Raw genomic sequence first — 20,444 nt, 5'->3', positions numbered from 1 at the left:
TGTTTCTGTTTCTTTACTTAACTTTTGCATTAAACTTACACTTTCATGGCTAACATGTTTAAGAGACTTTTAAAGCTTGCATTTTAAACTATACAAATGTTACAAGCATAATTTTCTTATGGTTTATAGAAATGCAGGAAAAGGTTTCTATGAAAAATAAAACCAGACATTGGAAAGAACACCATTATTTAACATTTTATTATATTATAAAAAGTTATTGTATGTCCTCTGGGTTAGTACATCTGTAGTAAGAACTTTGAGAAGTTGGAATTAAAGGTCAGCAGTAGCTCTTTAAATAAAATGTAATTTAGGTGAGAGTTTTCTAGCCAGTACTTAGCTTCCCTGGCTTTGAGAACCTTTTTGGTTAATTTCTGTCTATTGCCAAAGCCTTGTGGTTGTTTTAGAATGACAGTGGTTGAATTTCCGATTTAATTTTCTGGTTTTACTCGTTCCTTTTTCTAACTTGTTGAATTTCAGCAAAGAACTAGAACAAACTGGTTGGCCCTGTGGACATATGTAGGGCTAAAAGAAAGGGTTTAATTTCATGAAGCTGTAATACATGAAATACGAGGTTTTTTGGGAATTGAATTGCTTTAGAAAACTAACAGACTTGGAAGCAAAAGACGCTGGGATATTAGGCAGAAAACCGATAAGATAAATGTTTAGATTTCAGGGAAGGTTGAAAGGCCCTCATTTTGGGTGGAGCCCTCAAGCCCATGGTGTGTGTGGTCCTGAGGTAACCTAGCTGTCTCATTATGGAGTCTGTCCCAATATGGCCCTGTGTTGCCTGTCATGTCTAAGTTACTAACAATTTGTTTGGAGACAAAATCCTGTGTTTATTAATATTCTTTACTAAGGAATATGGTAGCCAACTAGCAGAACAGTTTTGTCCAGGAGTGCTTTCAAAGAATGCGGCTTCAAGTTGAACTGTAATTTGCTTTTCATGGTGGTTATTTTCTTCTGGGTCAGAATCATTTCCCCATTTGTAGTACATATGTAATTTTTGAGCCAGTTTCCCGTTTGCTTAAAGATTTAAAAACTTAAGAATATTACTGTCACACAACACTGGGAAATGTAATACTTAATTTTCAGGTTACACAAAGTGAAACTTCCACATACTGAGGTGATCTATACAGAGCATGCTATTTCTTTTCTGTGGAATATACCCAGTCATTGCATTTGGACCAGATCAATTCATATGTTTATTAAAATTGTTGTTTAAAGCATTTTGTATACTATTTTTTATATAGAAAGATTTTTCTTTGTTTTTTAGCAGTGATTTTCTGTTTCCTCCTTCAATATTTATATTTATTCATTTCTAATTTTCCAGTTGTAATTATGATTAAGTGTTACCTGGGTTAGTTAATCTGTAGTAAGGACTTTGGGAAGTTTGAATTAAAGATAAGCCATACCCCTTTAAATAAATGATAACTTAGGTCCATTTCCTAGCCAGTGAAGATAGGCATAGATTATAAGGGAACCATGTGATTATATAAAATCTGCACTTACAGTATAAGTGAAAATATCTTATTATAAGAATGCCATCTACTGGGGCACCTGGGTGGCTCAGTGGGTTAAGCCTCTGCCTTCAGCTTAGGTCATGATCTCAGGGTCCTGGGATCAAGCCCCACATCGGGCTCTCTGCTCGGTGGGGAGCCTGCTTCCCCCTCTCTCTGCCTGCCTTTCTGCCTACTTGTGATATCTCTCTCTCTGTCAAATAAATAAATAAAATATTAAAAAAGAATGCCCTCTACTATTGATGTAAAATATGATAGAAGAAAAGACTGTTTCCCCACTTTGCCAAAGTATGTATATACATTTACTGTAAAGAACAGAAAAACTTTATCTGTGAGATTTGCAGGCCCATTCCTTTATTTTCCTTTCTGCTTCTTTGATGTTTTATTTTATCTTTAAAAAACTATAGTTATTAAAGAGTATGCCACCCTGAAGCAAATGGCTAAATTTCAATGGTTTATGTTTATTCTGCCTAGTGGAAATGACATGGATGTGTGAAATTTGCAATATGGCTTGTTAAAGACAAATAAAGTACTTTTTACAGAGCCTCAGCTACTTTACAAACAAAAATTTAAATCCTACAATAGACCTTTTAAAGTTATTAGGGGTTTTAAATTGCCTACCTATATTATTATGGTATTGTGTTATTCACCTGAAACCAGAATTTATACCATGGAGTTCATTAGATTATTTAGGTTTGTTTGAAAGAGTTTGGGTTTACTTTGAACTTTAATTGATCTGAAAATGGATGTGAGATTTTGAACCAGTTCTAATAATGTTTTTAATACTAAAGCAAAGACCTCCTTGATATCTGGCAGCTTTTAGCAGATTCTAATTCTTTAGGTAGTTGCATGAAATGTTTATTCAGAATTGCACACTATATTTTTAAAACTATAAAATTACAGTTTTAAAAGACTATTATTTTTATTTATTTTCTTAGAAAAGTGAAGAAAGGCTCACTATTGATAGACTCCAGTACTATTGACCCTGCAGTTTCAAAAGAATTGGCCAAAGAAGTTGAGAAAATGGGAGCAGTTTTCATGGATGCTCCTGTTTCTGGTGGTAAGTGGCAGCTAAAATCTATGCATACCTGTTTTTGTTTGTCTGAAATAGCAATTACAGTTTTGTGGTACCCAAGATATACCCAGTTATTTTTAGACCTGTTACAGGAGTCTCAATTTCCTCATTGAAAACAAAAATAAAACAAAACTCACTTTTGTTATTTAGTATTCTCAAAATACATTAACTTGCTCTAAGTCCAGGCAAAAGGATGTCACAACTTGGAAGAATTGTGAATTTTTGGTCCAGATTGCTGTGGGTAGAGCTAGAGCTATTTGTAGAAAATTTAACTTTTTCAGAACAGATTCGAGAAATAATTAATTAGCTTGAATCATTTTTTTTTTAAGATTTATTTATTTATTTGAGAGAGAGAGAGCGCGCACACAAACGGGGAGCAGCAGAGGGGGAGGGAGAAGCAGGCACCCTGCTAAGCAGGATGCCTGATGGGCTCCATCCTAGGACCCTGGGATAATGACCTTAGCTGAAGGCAGATGCTCAACTAACTGAGCCACCCAGTTGTCCCTACTTGAATCATCTTTTAACTGTTAAGGAAGTTGAGGAAGTGGTTAAAAAGAAAAAATCATTTCACAGGGGGGACTTTAGGCCCAGATGATTTTTAACAAGTGAAATGTTACCAGAGTTTTAAGAAGCAGATCATTTCACTTTTATATGAACTTTTCCAGACAATAGAAAAAAAGAGACTTCCCAACTCATTCTATGAGAGCTGAGTAACTCTGATAGTTCAACCAGAAAGAGAGAGAAATGAGAAAAATTTTAGGTCTGTATCAGTCATGAATACAGAAACAAAAAGTTTTAAAAAGTGCCTTAGCAAACTAAATCCAACCATGTATAAAAGAGATCGAACCTACAATCAGGTTTATCTCATATGTACTCAGATGGCTTAATATTAGAAAATCTATAAATCTACTTTGCTGAATTAACATATTTAAAAATCTTATGATCATCTCAATCAGAGGACAAGGATTTTCACTAATAAAATTTTAAAAGCACATTATATCATATTATATCAAATCTTAATGGTAGGTATCTGGGTATTTTGGAATGGTAGAAGCATGGGTATTATGATTTTCCATAATTTGCAAGTTTTCCAAAATTATTATGTAATCAAATATGGTACACTCATGCACACACACAAACATATACACATACATATGTAATTTGTAGCTGAAGACCAGTTTCTAGTTGGGGACTTTCTAGAAAGGTATTGAAGAAACCAATCATTTGCTCAAGACCAAGACTACATTTGTTTCACATTCCACTGCATTAGGAAATACTGTTTTCAGGCGCCTGGGTGGCTCAGTTGGTTGGACGACTGCCTTCGGCTCAGGTCATGATCCTGGAGTCCCGGGATCGAGTCCCACATCAGGCTCCCAGCTCCATGGGGAGTCTGCTTCTCCCTCTGACCTTCTCCTCGCTCATGTTCTCTCTCACTGTCTCTCTCTCAAATAAATAAATAAAATCTTTAAAAAAAAAAAAAAAAAGGAAATACTGTTTTCTATAAAGTTCTAATTTATTCTAAGAGGAAAATAAAGATTGCTAAATGGAAGATTGTCCTTTAAATTAAAAAAATCATCTCAGAAAAAAAAAAAATCATCTCAGTATAATGCTAAAAATAGCCAACAGCTAGTATGGTACATTGTTACAGTAATGACCTTGAATGGCTCACATGACCAAGCCTACTCTGTATGTCGGTGTGCTGCATTGACTTTGAGTTGAGCCATCTGACTTGCTTTGGCAGTAGTATGTTAGCGAATGTTACATAGGATAGACTTGAAAAGCACTTTGTTCATTGAGTCTTGCCCTGTCTTGCCTGTGGGGACTCTTGAAGCCTGGATTAGCTGCCTGGGACATGTGCTAACCATTAAGCATGTGAGTGAGGCCATCTTGACCAGCTAGAGTCAAGTTCCCAGATAACTGCAGCTGCATTTAGTGACCTCAGGCCCGACCAGCAAATGAACTGCCCAGCTAAGATAGTTTCAATTACTTACCCATAGAATTGTGAGCAAATAAACTCACTAAGTTTGAGAGTGTAATGGAGCAATAAATAACTGATGGAGCCAATATAGTTGATATTGCCATAATTACACACAAGTGTTTGTTACTTAATATATCAATTAGTGTGCTACCTGTGCTTGTTTAGTCTAAGCGTTATAAACCCTTTCTGAGGGAGAATGACAGTACTGTAGTTAGCATTAAAGGGCAACTTGAATGCCAAAGCTAAGTTGCCAAAATGAAATTTATTATTAAGCCAGTAGAGAAAAGAGTTTTGTTTGCTGTAAACAGGACCCAGACTTACATCTCTCTATTCCTGATTACAAAGGAGAATGTTTGCCTAAATGTTACCTAAGTAGCTGCCCTGGTGAGCTAATACGAGGTACCCATGTTTGGTAAGATCTGGAAATGTAAGTTGGTAAAAATTCAGTAAGTCTCATTGTGGTGTTCTCATGGACTGCTGGGGGTTAAATAGTATATCTAGCTTTTATGTATCTTTTGTGCTTTTAGAATTGAGTTTTATTATTAGAAGGGACTTGAGCAATAATTTAATTTTACTTTGTTATTTTATAGATGGGAAATTGAGGTCTGAAGGTTAGGGGTTCTCCACAGTTTGATGACCAATCTAGAATTAGAATCTTACTCTCCCAACTCAGGCTAAGGATTTTCCCACACTCCACCAGACCTTCTTCCCTTTAGTCCCACCCACCCTGTGGTAGCCTTTCTGTTTTTGAAGGTGGTAGCCTGCTGTTAATCCCATTTCTAACAATGTTAGATAGTGGATGGTCCTCTGTCTTCTGTCTTAGTTAACTGGCACTGCCATGTAATGAAACCTTTGGTGGGGAAGTGAAGGAAGAATTGCCTTCTTTTCTGACTCTTAGAGGTTAGCTTCTGACCTGGGAGGGGCCTAACATTTCTGTTCCAGAGTCATTTGAGAAGAAATGGTTAAGAGGACATTATTCTTAGATCAGGAGACATCTGGAGAGATGAGATTAGGTTTTAATGTATTGACCCCATCCTGGAATGTTTATTAACTGGCTATCAGGAGTCTTTTGTTCTGCAGTTGTCTTGGGATAGGATGGATAGAGGATAGAGGTTTTTGGGTCTTTCCTGTTTTGGATCCACGGGCTGGTGCTGTTTAATCAAATAAATGTCCAGAAAAAGAGAAAGTAAAGTAGTATTTTGGCATATTCCTAACATGTTTGAATTTGACTAGGATAGGATCTGTTCTGAGGTATAAGGACTTAGAGTTGAACAGGATTATACCTGAAGGCAGTGAAGCTTTTTTTCATGGCCCTCTTGTGTGTCCACATAGTATAGTGTCTATGCCACTGCAAGGACAACTGTGTTATGCTTATGTTTGTGCCTGTTTCTTCCACTACTAAACTCCAAAAAAGGCAGATACCATGTCTTTCTCAACTTTATATTTCCAGTTTATATTTCCTGGTGAGCATGTAATAAAGTATGGTTGATTTAATCAAGAATCTTCCGTTTTTAAAGTGCAGGGTAATTGTTAAATATTTTGAGCCGTCTTGCAGTTTCTCACTCCCAAGCTGTTCTCCAGTTTATTTATTTCCAGATTATTAACCTCTGAATTTCAAGTAACTGCCTCTACGTTCTAACATTAGTAAGATGAGTAGTTTCCTGTTCAGAATGTTATATTGTAATATTAGATGCCATTGGGAAGTGTGATTATGGTCAAAAAGTGGGGGTAGGATAAAATAAGTAGAATAATATTTGGAACAACTTAAAGTAAAAGTTCTTACATTAGAAGTTTAGAAATTAGTAAAACATACTAATAAAATGATTTGTAAACAAAGTGCAAAATAACATAGCACAGCAGTCTTTCCAGTACTTAGCAACCAGAAAGGGAACTCTTTAACAGTTTGATCACAATGGATGGAACTAGAGAGTATTATGTTAAGTGAAGTAAGTTAGTCAGAGAAAGACAATTACCAAATGATCTTACTCATATGTGAAATTTAAGAAGCAAAACAGGATCATAGGGAAGAGAGGAAAAAATAAAATAAGACAGAATCAGAGAGGGAGACAAACCATAAGAGACTTTTAATAATAGGAAACAAACTGAGGGTTGCTGGAGGGAAGGCTGTGGGGGTATGGGATAACTGGGTGATGGACATTAAGGAGGGCACATGATGTATTATTGAGCGCTGGGTTTTATTTAAGACTGAAAAATCACTGACTTCTACCTCTGAAACAAATAATACATATATGTTAATTAATTGAATTTAAATTAAAAAAAAAAAAAACAGTTTGACCATAGCAACATGCTGGGCATTGTAAAAAAAAATGCTGTCTTTGTCCTTTCTGGGATGGCTACTGAAACTTACTTGGACTTTTACCTTATACTCACCTGTATGGATATTTAGAGAGAGAGTAACACCTGATTTGACTTACAGTTGATTCTGGGGTAACAGAAGAATTTTTAGTTTGGGAAATGGAAAATATATTTTAAAGATTACCTAAAGACCCTATAAATGATTCCCAGTTACGTCCAGGGGGAACAAGTGGAATTTGGTATTAGATTTGGCAGTTCTTTAGTAAATATTCTTTAAACAAGGAAGAAAGGACATTGGTTAGCTCATATAATTCTCTTATCACCTTTAGTTTCAGTTTTGTTATACTTCTGTTAATAAACTAAAGAAATTCACATGATATTATGGAGAGTCTAGAACTTTTAGGGAAAGAAGATGACTCTAAAAATGAAGGTCTATTTTTTCTTCAATGAAATGTACTTAATATTATTAGATTTATATAATTCTTACAAGATTATGTACTGTTGGGGTGCCTGGGTGGCTCAGTGCGTTAAAGCCTCTGCCTTCAGCTCAGGTCATGATCCCAGGGTCCTGGGATCAAGCCCTGCATGGGGCTCTCTGCTCAGTGGGGAGCCTGTTTCTCTCTCTCTGCCTGCCTCTCTGCCTACTTGTGATCTGTCAAATAAATAAATAAAATCTTTAAGAAAAAAAAAAGATTATGTACTGTTTTCCAATTATACACTTTTTAAAAAATATTTTAAGATTTTATTTATTTATTTGACAGAGAGAGATCACAAGTAGGCAGAGAGAGAGGGGGAAGCAGGCTCCCTGCTGAGCAGAGAGCCCGATGTGGGGCTCGATCCCAGGACCCTGAGATCATGACCTGAGCCAAAGGCAGAGGCTTTAACCCACTGAGCCGCCCAGGCGCCCCCCTATTATACACTCTTATCTTTTCTGTTATGCCTTGATTCCAAGGGACACATTTCATTCTTCATTTTATTGCATGAAACACTTATTGAGTACTTTTATGTAGTGGGTATGGTCTAGGCACTAGACGTAATGCTTTGAAGATATTCAAAGTCTTTTGCCTCATGAATTATGATTTAGTAGGAATAGAGAGAATAAACAAATAAAAATAATTTCAATGATAAGTGCTATGAAGAAAAAAATGGCAGAGTAAACAGTGACTTCAGGGGAAGGTCCTTTTACATAAAATGGACAGGCTGCCTTCTCTGGGGAAGTGATCATTAAGCAGAATCTGAGTGCACAACTCCAGGGAAGAGTATTTCAGTAGCTGACTGCTCTGTATGGGCTCTGAGGTATCAACAAGGTTGGTATGTTTGTGGAACGTTTATCTTTGTATCACCAGGACTTAGCAGGAAATTGCACTCAGTGTTTATTAAATTGACTCACCTATACTTTGACTTCCCATATGTCTGACCCCATGCCTTTGTTTATCTGTTTGTGATTATCAAAGTAAAGCTACTGAGCTTTATATAAATTAGCCCATGACCCTCGCCTCAAATATGATGCCCCAGTCTGTTTACCTGTCTTGTGTAAATCATATCTTTCTGAAAGTTGTAATCCTTCTTTAATGTCACACATTGTTTAGTCACACCGTTTTGGATATGTGCTTTTTTTTTTTTTTTTTTTTTTTAGTGTGGAGAGGTCTGTTCGGTCTGCTCCAAGGGTGTAATTAGAGCCCTTCACCGTGCTTGGATAATTGAGGAATAAATTCACCGATTGCTTCATATGTCTGCAGAGTTACACAGAGATGTTGAATTGAAGTGACTCTGAAGTGGCACTTGCAGTTAGCGCAAGGCTGTCCGGGCTGGCCAGCCTCATTGATCTGCTAAACTGTATTGCTCCAGTTAGGGATTAATGTCAAAATTAAATAATTGAACTGGTGTGTATGTGTTTGTGTAACAGTTCCCGATCAGGAAACCAAACTTTACGCTCTACTTGGCTGGCTTAAGTCTTTTTTTTTTTTTTTTTTTTTAAGATTTTATTTATTTATTTGACAGACAGAGATTACAAGTAGGCAGAGAGGCAGGCAGAGAGAGAGAGGAGGAAGCAGGCTCCCTGCTGAGCGGAGAGCCCGATGCGGGACTCGATCCCAGGACCCCGAGATCATGACCTGAGCCGAAGGCAGCGGCTTAACCCACTGAGCCACCCAGGCGCCCCGGCTGGCTTAAGTCTTAGTAATTTTTTTGAGGTATTCTTAGAATATGGAGTAGTAAGCACAAAATCTATTAAGGAGTTTCTGTTAGAGTGTTAGACTCACTTTCTAAATGCCTCAATGAAAGTCTCACATAGACTCCATTATTGTTTTCAAAATCAGATTTGTAGTCTTGGCTTTAACTGCTCACTGAACTGGATATCTGCTGTTTTTCCACTAGATCTGTATCTAATTTATGGTAAAGGAACCACAAAAACAAAAATTACTTCTATTTCAGCACATAACACCATTATAGTTAAGGGTCTGTTGGCTTTTCCACTAAAACGTTTTGTTAGAGAAGTTTATAAGTTGGCAATATTACTTGGCTTTGGGCTGAAACATTGCTATTTCTGTCCAAAAGTAAATTCTTTTACCAAATTTCATACAACTGAATTTGCCTTATTTGATAATATGTGAAGAGAGAAGGGCTATTACAATAGGTCTTTTTTCATGTTCTCATAAGCTATTTGATTACACAGTGGTATTGTGTGTGGTGTTTATTCTTATATTTTAATCTTACCTCAGTAAGATTTTATTTTTTTTAATGTTTTGAAATAAATTGTTTTAACAGGGTTGAGAAAATTCATTTTCATGGGTTCTTCCCTTTAAAGAATTGTATTACTATGATGATTTTTAGTTCTTTTTACATTATTAACTTATTAGAAAATTTAAAAGCACTTCGTGGCAGGGGCACCTGGCTATCTTGGGGTAGTGAGTTTGAACCCCATGGTGGGTGTAAAGATTACTTGAAAAAAAGAAAAAAAAAGAGTTAAAAAAAAAGACATTTTGTGGCACGCACTTTTGTTTGAGAGATTTGAATTATTTGGTCTTGAAAAGTATTAGCTGAAGTAAGCCTTTCCTCGGTCTATTCTGGCAGTACTTAAAGCTTTAGTAATTCAGATAATTAATATTTTCTTTAATTTTGTTTCATGGACAAATCCATTTCCTTAAAAATGATGTAAGATTCATCAGTACCAACATACCAGAAAGGGGATAATTAGGTTAGCCATTTACATTTACCCATAATTTTACTTACCACCTTGTATCCAGTAAGTATCCTTTTTGCCTAGGATTTTCTCCAGTTTGCACAAGTAGTTCAGAAATGTTTGGTAAATAAATTCCAGGGATTTCTTTGAAATTAATCCCTAAGAAGAGGTGTCCCCCTAAAAAACCTCTTTTTACATTTTTTGGCACGCCTGATTCTCCTCTACAACAGTTGTCATGGACAGGAGTCTCTATATAAGATGTTAATGAGTTCTTAACAGTTTAGGGAAGACTGCCTACTCACTGCCCAATGTAACATAGCTGAGACAGCTTTAATAATTTCTCCTAAGAAAACAGAAGAATGGGTTAGGGAAGGCAAGGTGATCACTTCACTCATTGTTATTGTTGTTCTCATTTATTGTTAGTGATAATTGTTATTGCTAATGACAACCTAGTTTATTTCTAAGAATTCACTTTCTGGCAGTTTGCAGTTCCTCCATCTCTAAATCTGCAGGCCAGGTTTTAATTGCATTGCAATTTCCAGTCAAGTAACCATTACCGGGGTTGCTCTTGCCAGGCTCTGTCCTGTGGTGGAGGGATGCTGTGTTCTCTTCACCTGGTTATGTTGGAAAGTGCATGGATAAGGCAGGGGTCCTGTCTGAAGTAATCCTAGGGTATTTTTAATGTCCTTTAATTGCCATTCAGGATGTAAGTCAGACCAGACACAATTGGGTCTGGTCACAGCTCAGAACTGCCTACTGGTGTTTATATAAAGGTAAAGTATATTTAGCAAATAAATCCTCTGAAGCTATTATATATAGTTTATTTTTTATTAACATCTGTTGATTCCTAAGCATTGTGAAATTAGTTCCAGTATGCTTGCGTGTTAGGTCTTTATTTTGTTTCACTTGTGATCCCTGGATAGTACTGGAGGTAAAGTGGGAGAAGGAAATGGAATTAAGAATTTCACAAGGGCCTTGTCATGGCCATCAAACCATTATCAGACTTATTTGTGGTTTTCTAGATGTCTGATTTCCTTAAAGTTTGGTAATGTTAGCAGATGAAAAGTAGATTAAGTAGAGTTTAAATCCTCTCTCTATATTTGCTGTATGATTCTATTTTGTTTTGCATTGCTCTGTGTATTTTAGTTGTGAAAATTTTGAATTCAATGCGCATTTCATAGTAAGGACCCTTCCATTAGGGCCAGTGAAGGTATGACAGCAGACTTACCTCCCCTCTTCTTCCTTGCAGTGATTTTAACTTGACCTGAAGGTAGAGGATTTTTGTTGGTGGTGTTTTTGTATTTAGCTCAGATTACCACTATCAACATGAGAGAATGTGAACTTTTTTAGAAGGGTATTAAGAATTTTAAGATTTGTCCCTGACATCTTTTTTATTGAGTTATTGGCTGTTAGTTATGGTCATCCGAACATTTATCTGTTGTGGTCTCTTGAGACAGCATTGTTCTTAGGGAGGTTTTTTGTTATTTTTTTTTAAATGAAACATAATATGAGGCTGGGCATACAAATAATTTTATCATTAATTACATTCCATTTCCCCTAATTCTTATGTGTTAGGGTAATATTTGTCCTCAAGTGGCCATTTTTAATGTACTGTGTACTTATATTAAAAGAGTAGAAAAATAGTCTTGGCAAACTCTGAAATGGTTAATTGGCTTTTCCAGCCAAGATAGGTTTTATAAAACTTCCTGAAAATTAAGAAGTGAGAGGCAAAGAACTTTTCTTCTCATAAATGCCATATTTTATTAACTCTTTACCTACAAAGCTATTTTTAGTATGAATATTATCTTGCAGCATTTTTTTTTTCATTAGACAAGCAGTGGAGGAAGAAGAATAGTTGATTTATTGCAGTCAAATATCTGCAAATATTCCAATAGTTAAAAGAATTTTTTCAACATAAAATTCTAAGTAGAGATGAGATTTTTTTCCTAAAAGTAAATGAAATTTTGAGAAAGGAGTTAAGAGCAACAGCATAATGATGATTTTGAGATCTATAATCTTTAATAGCAAACTTTTAAATATAGCATTAAGAAATATTTGGTGGTTTCTATTGATCTTTAATTGGGGTGTATTTTTATATTCTTATTAGTAGTAATATAAGTTCAACAGCTTTTCCTGATAAGACATTTACATCTTAAATCTTGCACACTGCTCTCTTAAGAGATAGATGGAACAACACTGGATATTTAAAAATTAAAAGGAATAGTCTATATTTGATTCAGAAAAGTTACTTTATATAATATTCAAGGGCTAGTGGACAAAGGGGAAGAGAGAGGAAGGGAGAGAGAGGCTGAGCAGGAGCATGTGGGGGAATGAGAGAGAGAGAGATCCCATTGTCCTTTTCCACGTTAGCTGGTAGTTTGGAGTAAAACTGTAAAGTTAAACTTTTTGGAATTGTTACTACCCCGAGTGGGAATATAAACTATATTGAACAGAGTTTATTTAGCCTGTTAAAAAGTCAACCTAAAACTATAGTTAATTAGTTTACATTATTACATCACTTCTAGTTAGAGACTCAGACTGGTACAGAGTAAGAGGAGCTCTATCAGGTGAGCTGACTGCTACCCATATGGGGCTTTAAGATAATGATGAGTTTAAATTTCCTCTTAGGGCTAAGTGAGAATAAAACTGGAGGCAATAAATACTCTTGGCCAAAGCCATTAAATGAAAAAGCTGGGAATTCTCCAGCTCTTGACTTAAATTGTTTGTTTATCAGCTGGCGCCTAGTCTGGAGTCAAGAGCTGGAGATTTCTATCTGTGACAGAACTTTGAAACTCTTGCAGGACACTTTCATTTCAACTTAAGGTAACTTGAGTTTATAGCTTTGGCTTTAAAGATTACTAATGATTTACTCATTTCCTTACCATTTAACCAGAGTGGACTTTTTCCCAGGAAGGGATCTGTGTTTATTTAGGGCCTTTGTCTGCGGAGGGATTAAAAGGCAGGCCACCAGCATTGTGAACTTGATGGTAATAAAAGGTCACCAAAACACGCCATAAAAACATTCTTACCATGGAATTAATTATACAGTGTAATTTTACAAAGCAGCTCGGTTACTCCATCCCTGCCTCCCCCCCATTCTTAAACATTTCATCTTTTAAAAATTAAAGCTGTGGTATAATTTGGTTTTTGAAAAAATACTTTGCTTCTTTTATGATATATAAACATTGAAGAAATTGTCACATGCAGTTAATTGCTTAAAAATTTTAAAGTTCTTAAATAAAAATTATCATTTATTGTTAAACAATGGGATGAATAACTGGTTTGGCGAGGGTAGAGTCATCAAAGGGATGGGTGGAGCTTCAAACAGCTCAGTTTCTAAAAAAACCAAAGCCTACTTAAAAGTTTTTTTGTGCCACCAGGTGGCATTGCATCCAAACCTGCTTGTGATAAAGGAAGGTTTTTAAATTAAATTCTTTTTTGTTCAAGAGAGGTTATAATACTTTTTTCTAGATTTTGCTTTTGAGGTTGGCTTAAAAATAAATCTAATATCAACATTGATTAAATGTCTTCAAAGACCTGGAAAGATTTCTGAACTCTGCAGATGTCTGCATTTAGGTAGTTAATATTGAAATATTTGCAAAGGATTTTTTTTTTTTAAGTAAAATGAACTTTAGTAGTTGGTTATTTTTGTTTTGCTTTTCTAAACACTTGAGAGAGGATCCTGCCTATAAAACCCCTCACAAATGTTGCAGAAACTCCCCAGTACTGCAAATCACCCCTTCCCCCAACACACTCACACCCGGCCCAGCCCTTATAAAAAAAGTGTCAGCAGGTTTCACTGTATGGGAAATTTTAAAAAGAGGGAAAGACCTCTGAAAGGTGCAAGTTGGTCCTTTTCACAAGCCTGACTATGAGATTCATTAGGCAGTTCATGCTCATGTCTTAAAAGTTGCTTTTGGGAAAGTAAATTCTTGTAGTTTCCTGTACTGATTTTGAGGGAGTCTTTATTGTCTTTTGAATCAGCTCATTTTAAGAGAGTGATAATGTAAAAGCAAGGAAGAAAAACCCTCATTATAAATTTTGTGAAAGTATGATTTTTAAATTAAAATACATATTCTGTTTTATGAACCCACATATATTAATAAACTGTACAGAAACAAATTACTTAATACAGACTATCTAGGTGCTATGATATGTTGTCAGAATAAACAGTTCAGTGTACACTGTATTGATTTTTATCCTTTTAAAAAATGTATTCACCATGCAGAGATTTTTAATGCTTAGCTTTGATCATTTATCAAAAAGCTTTATGAAATTTTACTCATTTTATATTCTTACCTCTTCTGTGAGGCTTCTTAGAAGTGTGCATAACCTGTTTAAGAAATGTATATGTTTTCAAAGTAAATGTTTGACCTCCCACCTTGATGTTCTTGCTTTTAAACATACATGCACACACACACACTTCCACACACAGCAACACCCATAACCCCCTACTTCTCTATATTTTGAAAAACTTGATTGGAATGTGTGTTGTACTAAAGCTAAATATATGCGGACTTCAGTATTACAAAGAAAGAATTTTGTTTTAAAAAATCATAAAAATTTGAAAGTAGTACTTTTGAAAATAGTCTAGATAAAGGTACTCAAGACATTTGACCCTGAATATTTTACTTTTAAACTTGATACAACAGTCTGTTTCTTAGCTTTGTTGTATGCTGATATTTCTATGTATTTAACATCAAAAAGCTGAGGTGGTTTCTCTTTATAGATTGTGCCTGTGTTCTGGAATTGCCTCCTGCTGTCCATGAATTGCTTCTTGGCTTGTTTTGTTAGAATTTCTCACCAGGGTTTTTGTGAGCTCTGTAGCCACCATTTAAAAAAAAAAAAAAATGATACAGTAGACTGGATTAGCAAAAATTATATTTCCCATTCACGATGATAATTGAGTAAACCTCTTGGCTCAGCATACCAGTTTTATGTAATAGAGCCCATGCAAATCTCGTGTAATAATACGCATATATAAAATTGCCTACAATGACTGCTTTTCTAGTTATTTCTGTAATATTAATTAACTATTTTTTATAGAAATTCTAGACACCTACTTTTTCATTAAAAAATAATAGAAAAAAATCTTTACTTGTTTTAGGGTGTGTGTAATTTGGTAATGGAGCATTTAGATTTTGGCTTCTTTCATTTCAGTTGGAAATAGTATTGGTGTAAGTGAGTGTTGCCATGGGAACCTCCACATAGATATAAAAGGCAAGACTGTCTAAGTGGAGGAGGAGGAGGGGTGATGTACTAAAATACCACTGGCCTAAATGATCTATTTTATGTGTGTGTTGGGGGTAGAGGGGAAGCTAGTTTGAGAAAGGAAGAGAAAGTAGTGCAGAGAGTAAATGTTAAAAGTTAAAACCATGTACTCATGCTTCTGGAATCTCATGGGTGCAAGTGTTTTTAAATTTGAAATGTGATTCTTAATTATTTGTGTCATTTGCCTATGCTGGGAGTCTTTGCATACTTTATTTTTAACTGTGTTGATGGAACGTGTTTTTACTTTCTTGATGTTAGATAAAATAGTTAATACGTGAAATGTGATTGGAAGGTTAGGATTTTGGTTTCTGAGATGGCTTTAATTATGATTTTATTAAAAATAGTTATACTTAATTCTCAGATATCTGGAAAATTTTTAAAAACTGTATTTTGGTGGAGACGTTTGGCTTTCAAAACAAAGCTGGCTTTATAGTATTTTTAATACTAGATTTCAAAAGCTAAATAATTTTAATGTTATAAATATCACTCAAGGAAACAATGACTTACTGTATTTGCCTGTGTAATATTGTATGGTTTTCTAAAAAAAAAAAAAATAAAAACAGCAGAAGCAAGCATCAAATCCCTTTGTATCCTTTAGGAGTACATGTGTTGCTGTTAATAAATATGATGAGAGAATAGCCAATTTAACCGCATATAAAATAACATTTTTGTGTTTTGTATATTTAGATTACAAAACAGTGAAATTGTGTCCAACATGAAAAGCAACATCATCATTGCACTTTTAACGGTATGGATTCTGGTTGTCAGATACCCATGTAAAAAAAAGAAAAGACATCAACCTTACAAAAACTGTTTAAACTTACCTTTTTAGTCAGTCCAGAGAAAAAGTAAAGCTGCCAAGGTAATAAAACAAACGGAAGTTTTTAAAATAAAAAGAGTAATTTAAATTAAAAAGAGGGAGGCCGGAGCCCGGGAAGAAAAAGGGTAAAAAAGACAGCACAGCGCTCCCCAGGCCAGGCAGCATCTGATGTAAATTAACCGCAATGGAAGTGTATTGTTTCCAACTCAGCACAAACAATGCCGGGCATCTCTTCTTGAGGGGTGGATGTTTGCGTGGAAAAGGGGGTGTTGAGAAGTGGGCTGGGTTGCAGCGAGTTTAGCCATCAGGGGATTCTGCGGCATAGACCACAGCAGGATGAGAGTAAAGAATGAGAAAGTATGTTTGCATATAAAATTAACCAAGTTAAACCTTTAAGAGGTGTGAAATAATTAATAACCATGAGAGAATGCTTAGTTATCAGTGATCTTCAGAGGTTTTTGTTTTTTTTTTTTTTAAAGAGACTGAGGCCTTGAACTGTGAAATGTTCAGCAACCAAGGTATCTGCGTTGAGTACTTTGGCATAGGATATCTGTTTAGTCTTAGACTTGAATTCTTAAAAAAACAAAACTAAGAAAAATTATTTCTTAGAAAAACAGATAAAAGTGATTAAAAGTCAAGCTTATAAAAAAGAATACTTTAAGAGAATGAAAGTAAGGGCAACAACATCCCTGATTTTTCTTTCAGTTTTTGTCTACTGTGCCCTGCCCCATCCCCACCCCCACACCTCCTTGGGAAAAAAATCTGACAATCTTAATAGAGCATAAAATTGCACATGGCCATATCAATAAATAGATTATAAATAGCTTTGCTTTAATCACCTTAAATAAGTTTCATAATACAGAATTTTCTAGAAGAAAGCAACTAATATTTATTATTAAATATTTTTGGTTTGTCAGGCTACCATGCTGTAGTGTAGTTTGTGTATTTTAGACCATTTAATCCTTACAGCAACCTCATGAAATGCATGTTCTCCTCATTTTTTAGTGAGGAAGGTGAGGCTTATTGAGGAAGGGATCATATGACAGCATGTAATTATTATAAGAATTAACCCAATGTAGCAAAAAAGAAGGCATTTTAGGTACAAGATCTTAAAATGTTGCAAAGGACTAAGACCTTCAAGTCTGGTATTTATTTAGATTGTAAGAATAATGAAAAGGCTTTGATTTGTTTATTTAAAAACAAAATCAGTAGAAATACTTTTTCATGCTCTGTTGATATCACCACTTAGTGACACACTCCACCCCAAATCAAAATACAGAAAAAATTATTAGTCAACTAAAATTATTAGTCGACCAAAAAATTAGTCAACCAAAAAATTAGTCAACCAAAATTATTAGTCGACCAAAAAAGTCCACATATGTAATTTAAAGCAATTTTGTTTTTGGTTTTATATTCTTGAATCTAGTCAACTATAGGAATAAAAGAGATAAGAAAATCTGGAACTGGAAGTAAAAAACTATGTTATAAACCTGAAATAACTTCCTTGGGAGGTCTTTAGAAGTTGGGTATTAAAAAGAGCCAAAATGTATCTTATTTAGGGTATGTTTTCTCTTTTAACGTGTGTTTTAAAATTTTTCTTTTTCCAAAATAAGTTATTTAGTTACGACTTTATAAATGCCAAAAAAATGGCCTTTACACAAAGATTAGTGAGTTTCAGTGGGCACGTATACTTTTTGGTAAGTTTATAGTAGTTAACATTAAGACTTAAGACTAACAGTGTATACAGCTTATTGGTCAATAATAGTAATAATAATAGTAATAAAGAGTACTCTTCAGTCTTATTTGATGTTGCAACTATAATTTGCTATTTTACTGAATTACAATGTGTTGGGAATTGATTTTATTTTGTCAGTGTTTTTAACCCTTCTTTTTAACACGGCTCTTCAGTTATATTACTGAAAAAAAAAATCTCTCAACACCTTTTAACAAAAGGCCTTTAAGAGTAGGGTGGGGTGTGTGTGTGTGTGTGTGTGTGTGTGTGTGTGTGTGTGTGTTAATAGTTTTATCCTAATGATAAGTCTCTAAAAGATGCTTTCTATACCTAATTCAGATTATGTTTACAATAAACCAAGTGAACAAACCCATACTCATTATAGTCTAACTATAAAACATAGGTTTCATTGAAGGTTGTAAGAAAATGTGATGTTTACAACATTTTGCTTTGCCAGTTTTTCTTTGAATTTTATAAAAATCAAGTATGCTGAAGTTTGAAATGCTAATGCATATTTGGAAAACGAACAGAACCCTGAGAATTTCAGGTGTTTAAATAGTCTGACAGTCTGGTTTTATCCTTTTAGATTTCTAACTCCAAATGTGATTAGCAGTAGTTTGGAAAGAAGAATGAAGAGGAAGCCCTTTCCCTTATGTTGGTGTGTTCAACAGGGGAAAACAAACCAACATTCTTTTTACACTAGCTTAGAGCACTAAAGAAGAGCCTGGTACCAGTTCCCAGGTTTTTTTGGTCATCATATATGGAGCTTCTTTCATTTCAGTTTGTTGTCCCATCCTGTTATATCCACATTGTTTCTAGAAATGCTTTTTGGATGGATTACTGTGAAAGGAAAGGGTAGAGCAGAGAATATTGGCAAGAATTTTCTGGTGAGGGGCGCCTGAGTGGCTCAGTCATTAAGCATCTGCCTTCGGCTGGGGTCATGATGCCAGAGTCCTGGGATCAAACCCCGCAACGGGCTACCTGCTCCATGAGAAGCCTGCTTCTCCTTCTGCCACTTCCCCTGCTTGTGTTCCCTCTTTCACTGTGTCTCTCTCTGTCAAATAAGGACTTCAGAAGAAAAATACCCATTTTGGTTTTGTTAAGGGAGAGATCTGGGGAATTCATAAGTATTAGCAATTATATATGGATATAAATTTAAAAATAATAGGGGAAAATAGCACTTCAGAACAATGATTTTGATGTCCATGCCAAAAACCTCTTACTGAGTATATTTACAATATGGTTAAACATCAGAATAACCTTGAAATAAATTCCAAAATGAGGAGTTGCTGATTTTTAATTTGTAGAATGTGTCGTGTGGATATGAGGGTCACGACTGGGGCATGAGTTTTGGGAAAAGATACTATGGAAATGAGCTGTTTGTGGTTTCACGCTCTAACCATTGACCATTTCCCACTTATTTTCCATTGAGAATCATAGATGTGCATTTGTGCGAATGTGAATCTTCACCTGGTACTCCTCCCCTGCCTTGCCAAGACAAAATTTTAGCATCAAGAAATAAGAGGTTATTTTCTCTGTTCTTTTCCTCCACATCCCATAGTACACATGATCTTAAAGGCTGGGAAGCGATCCTCCACATCCCATAGTAACTTAAACTGAATTTTTTTCCCATTAGTAACAAAAATGTGGGTTGATAGACCCTCCATTTACTTACGTCTGAATTTTTAAAAAATCTTTTTTAAAAATTTATTTGTTAGAGAGAGAGAGAGAGTGAGAGTGAGTGAGCACGGGCAGATAGAGTGGTTGGCAGAGGCAGAGGGAGAAACAGGCTCCCTGCCGAGCAAGGAGCGGGATGGGAGACTCCATCCCAGGATGCTGGGATCATGACCTGAGCTGAAGGCAGCCACTTAACCAACTGAGCCACATAGGTGCCCCTACTTATGTCTTGAATTTTTATTTATTTATTTTTATTTATTTGACAGATCACAAGTAGGCAGAGAGGCAGGTAGAGAGGGAGAGAGAGAGAGATAGAGAGGAGGAGGAGGAGGAAGGAGGCTCCCTGATGAGCAGAGAGCCCCATATGGGGCTCGATCCCAGGACTCTGGGATCATGACCTGAGCTGAAGGCAGAGGCTTTAACCCACTGAGCCATCCAGGCGCCCCTGTTCTTGGATTTTTTAATATGAAACCACAATGTTCACAATTACAAAGAGAGGACCAACAACAACATTAAAATTTTTCATGCAAACCTTTTTTAAAGGGAGGAAAAAACCTTTCCTAACTGTTCCCCTCCATCTTTTGGGTCATCGATACTTAATTTTATTTGCATTATTTTACTTTCTCCTGCTGAATTTTAATCATAATTTTAAAAACTAAAAAGTGAATGTAAAGGATTCAAAATAAAGGTTAGGATGAAAAGTTTATGTACTTGCCCCTGTTTTTTTCCCTGCATTTCCCACTGAAATTCCTTAACGTAAGCTCCTTCCTTTCTGCCTTCTCTAAATTGAACCCAAGAAAGGCATTTAGTAAATATTTTTACTCCAGACCCTAAACCATAGTTTTGATGAATTCTTAAGGGTGTCTCTTCTTATGTG

General features: G+C 35.4%; 1 protein-coding gene across 1 annotated transcript in view; it reads left to right on the top strand.

Annotated features, from left to right (window-relative positions):
- The window catches only part of HIBADH (3-hydroxyisobutyrate dehydrogenase), a 106,555-nt gene that overhangs the window by 20,043 nt on the left and 66,068 nt on the right, over positions 1-20,444 (top strand). The window contains exon 4 of the mRNA XM_059171437.1: positions 2,456-2,577. Within this exon, the coding sequence (XP_059027420.1) occupies positions 2,456-2,577 (122 nt within the window). The remainder of the gene's footprint in view (positions 1-2,455; positions 2,578-20,444) is intronic.

The sequence above is a fragment of the Mustela lutreola genome, chromosome 4 (assembly GCF_030435805.1).
Source record: "Mustela lutreola isolate mMusLut2 chromosome 4, mMusLut2.pri, whole genome shotgun sequence".
NCBI classification, from domain to species: domain Eukaryota; kingdom Metazoa; phylum Chordata; class Mammalia; order Carnivora; family Mustelidae; genus Mustela; species Mustela lutreola.
Note: the sequence above shows the minus strand (reverse complement) of the source record. Positions and strands in the feature narration are given on the sequence as shown.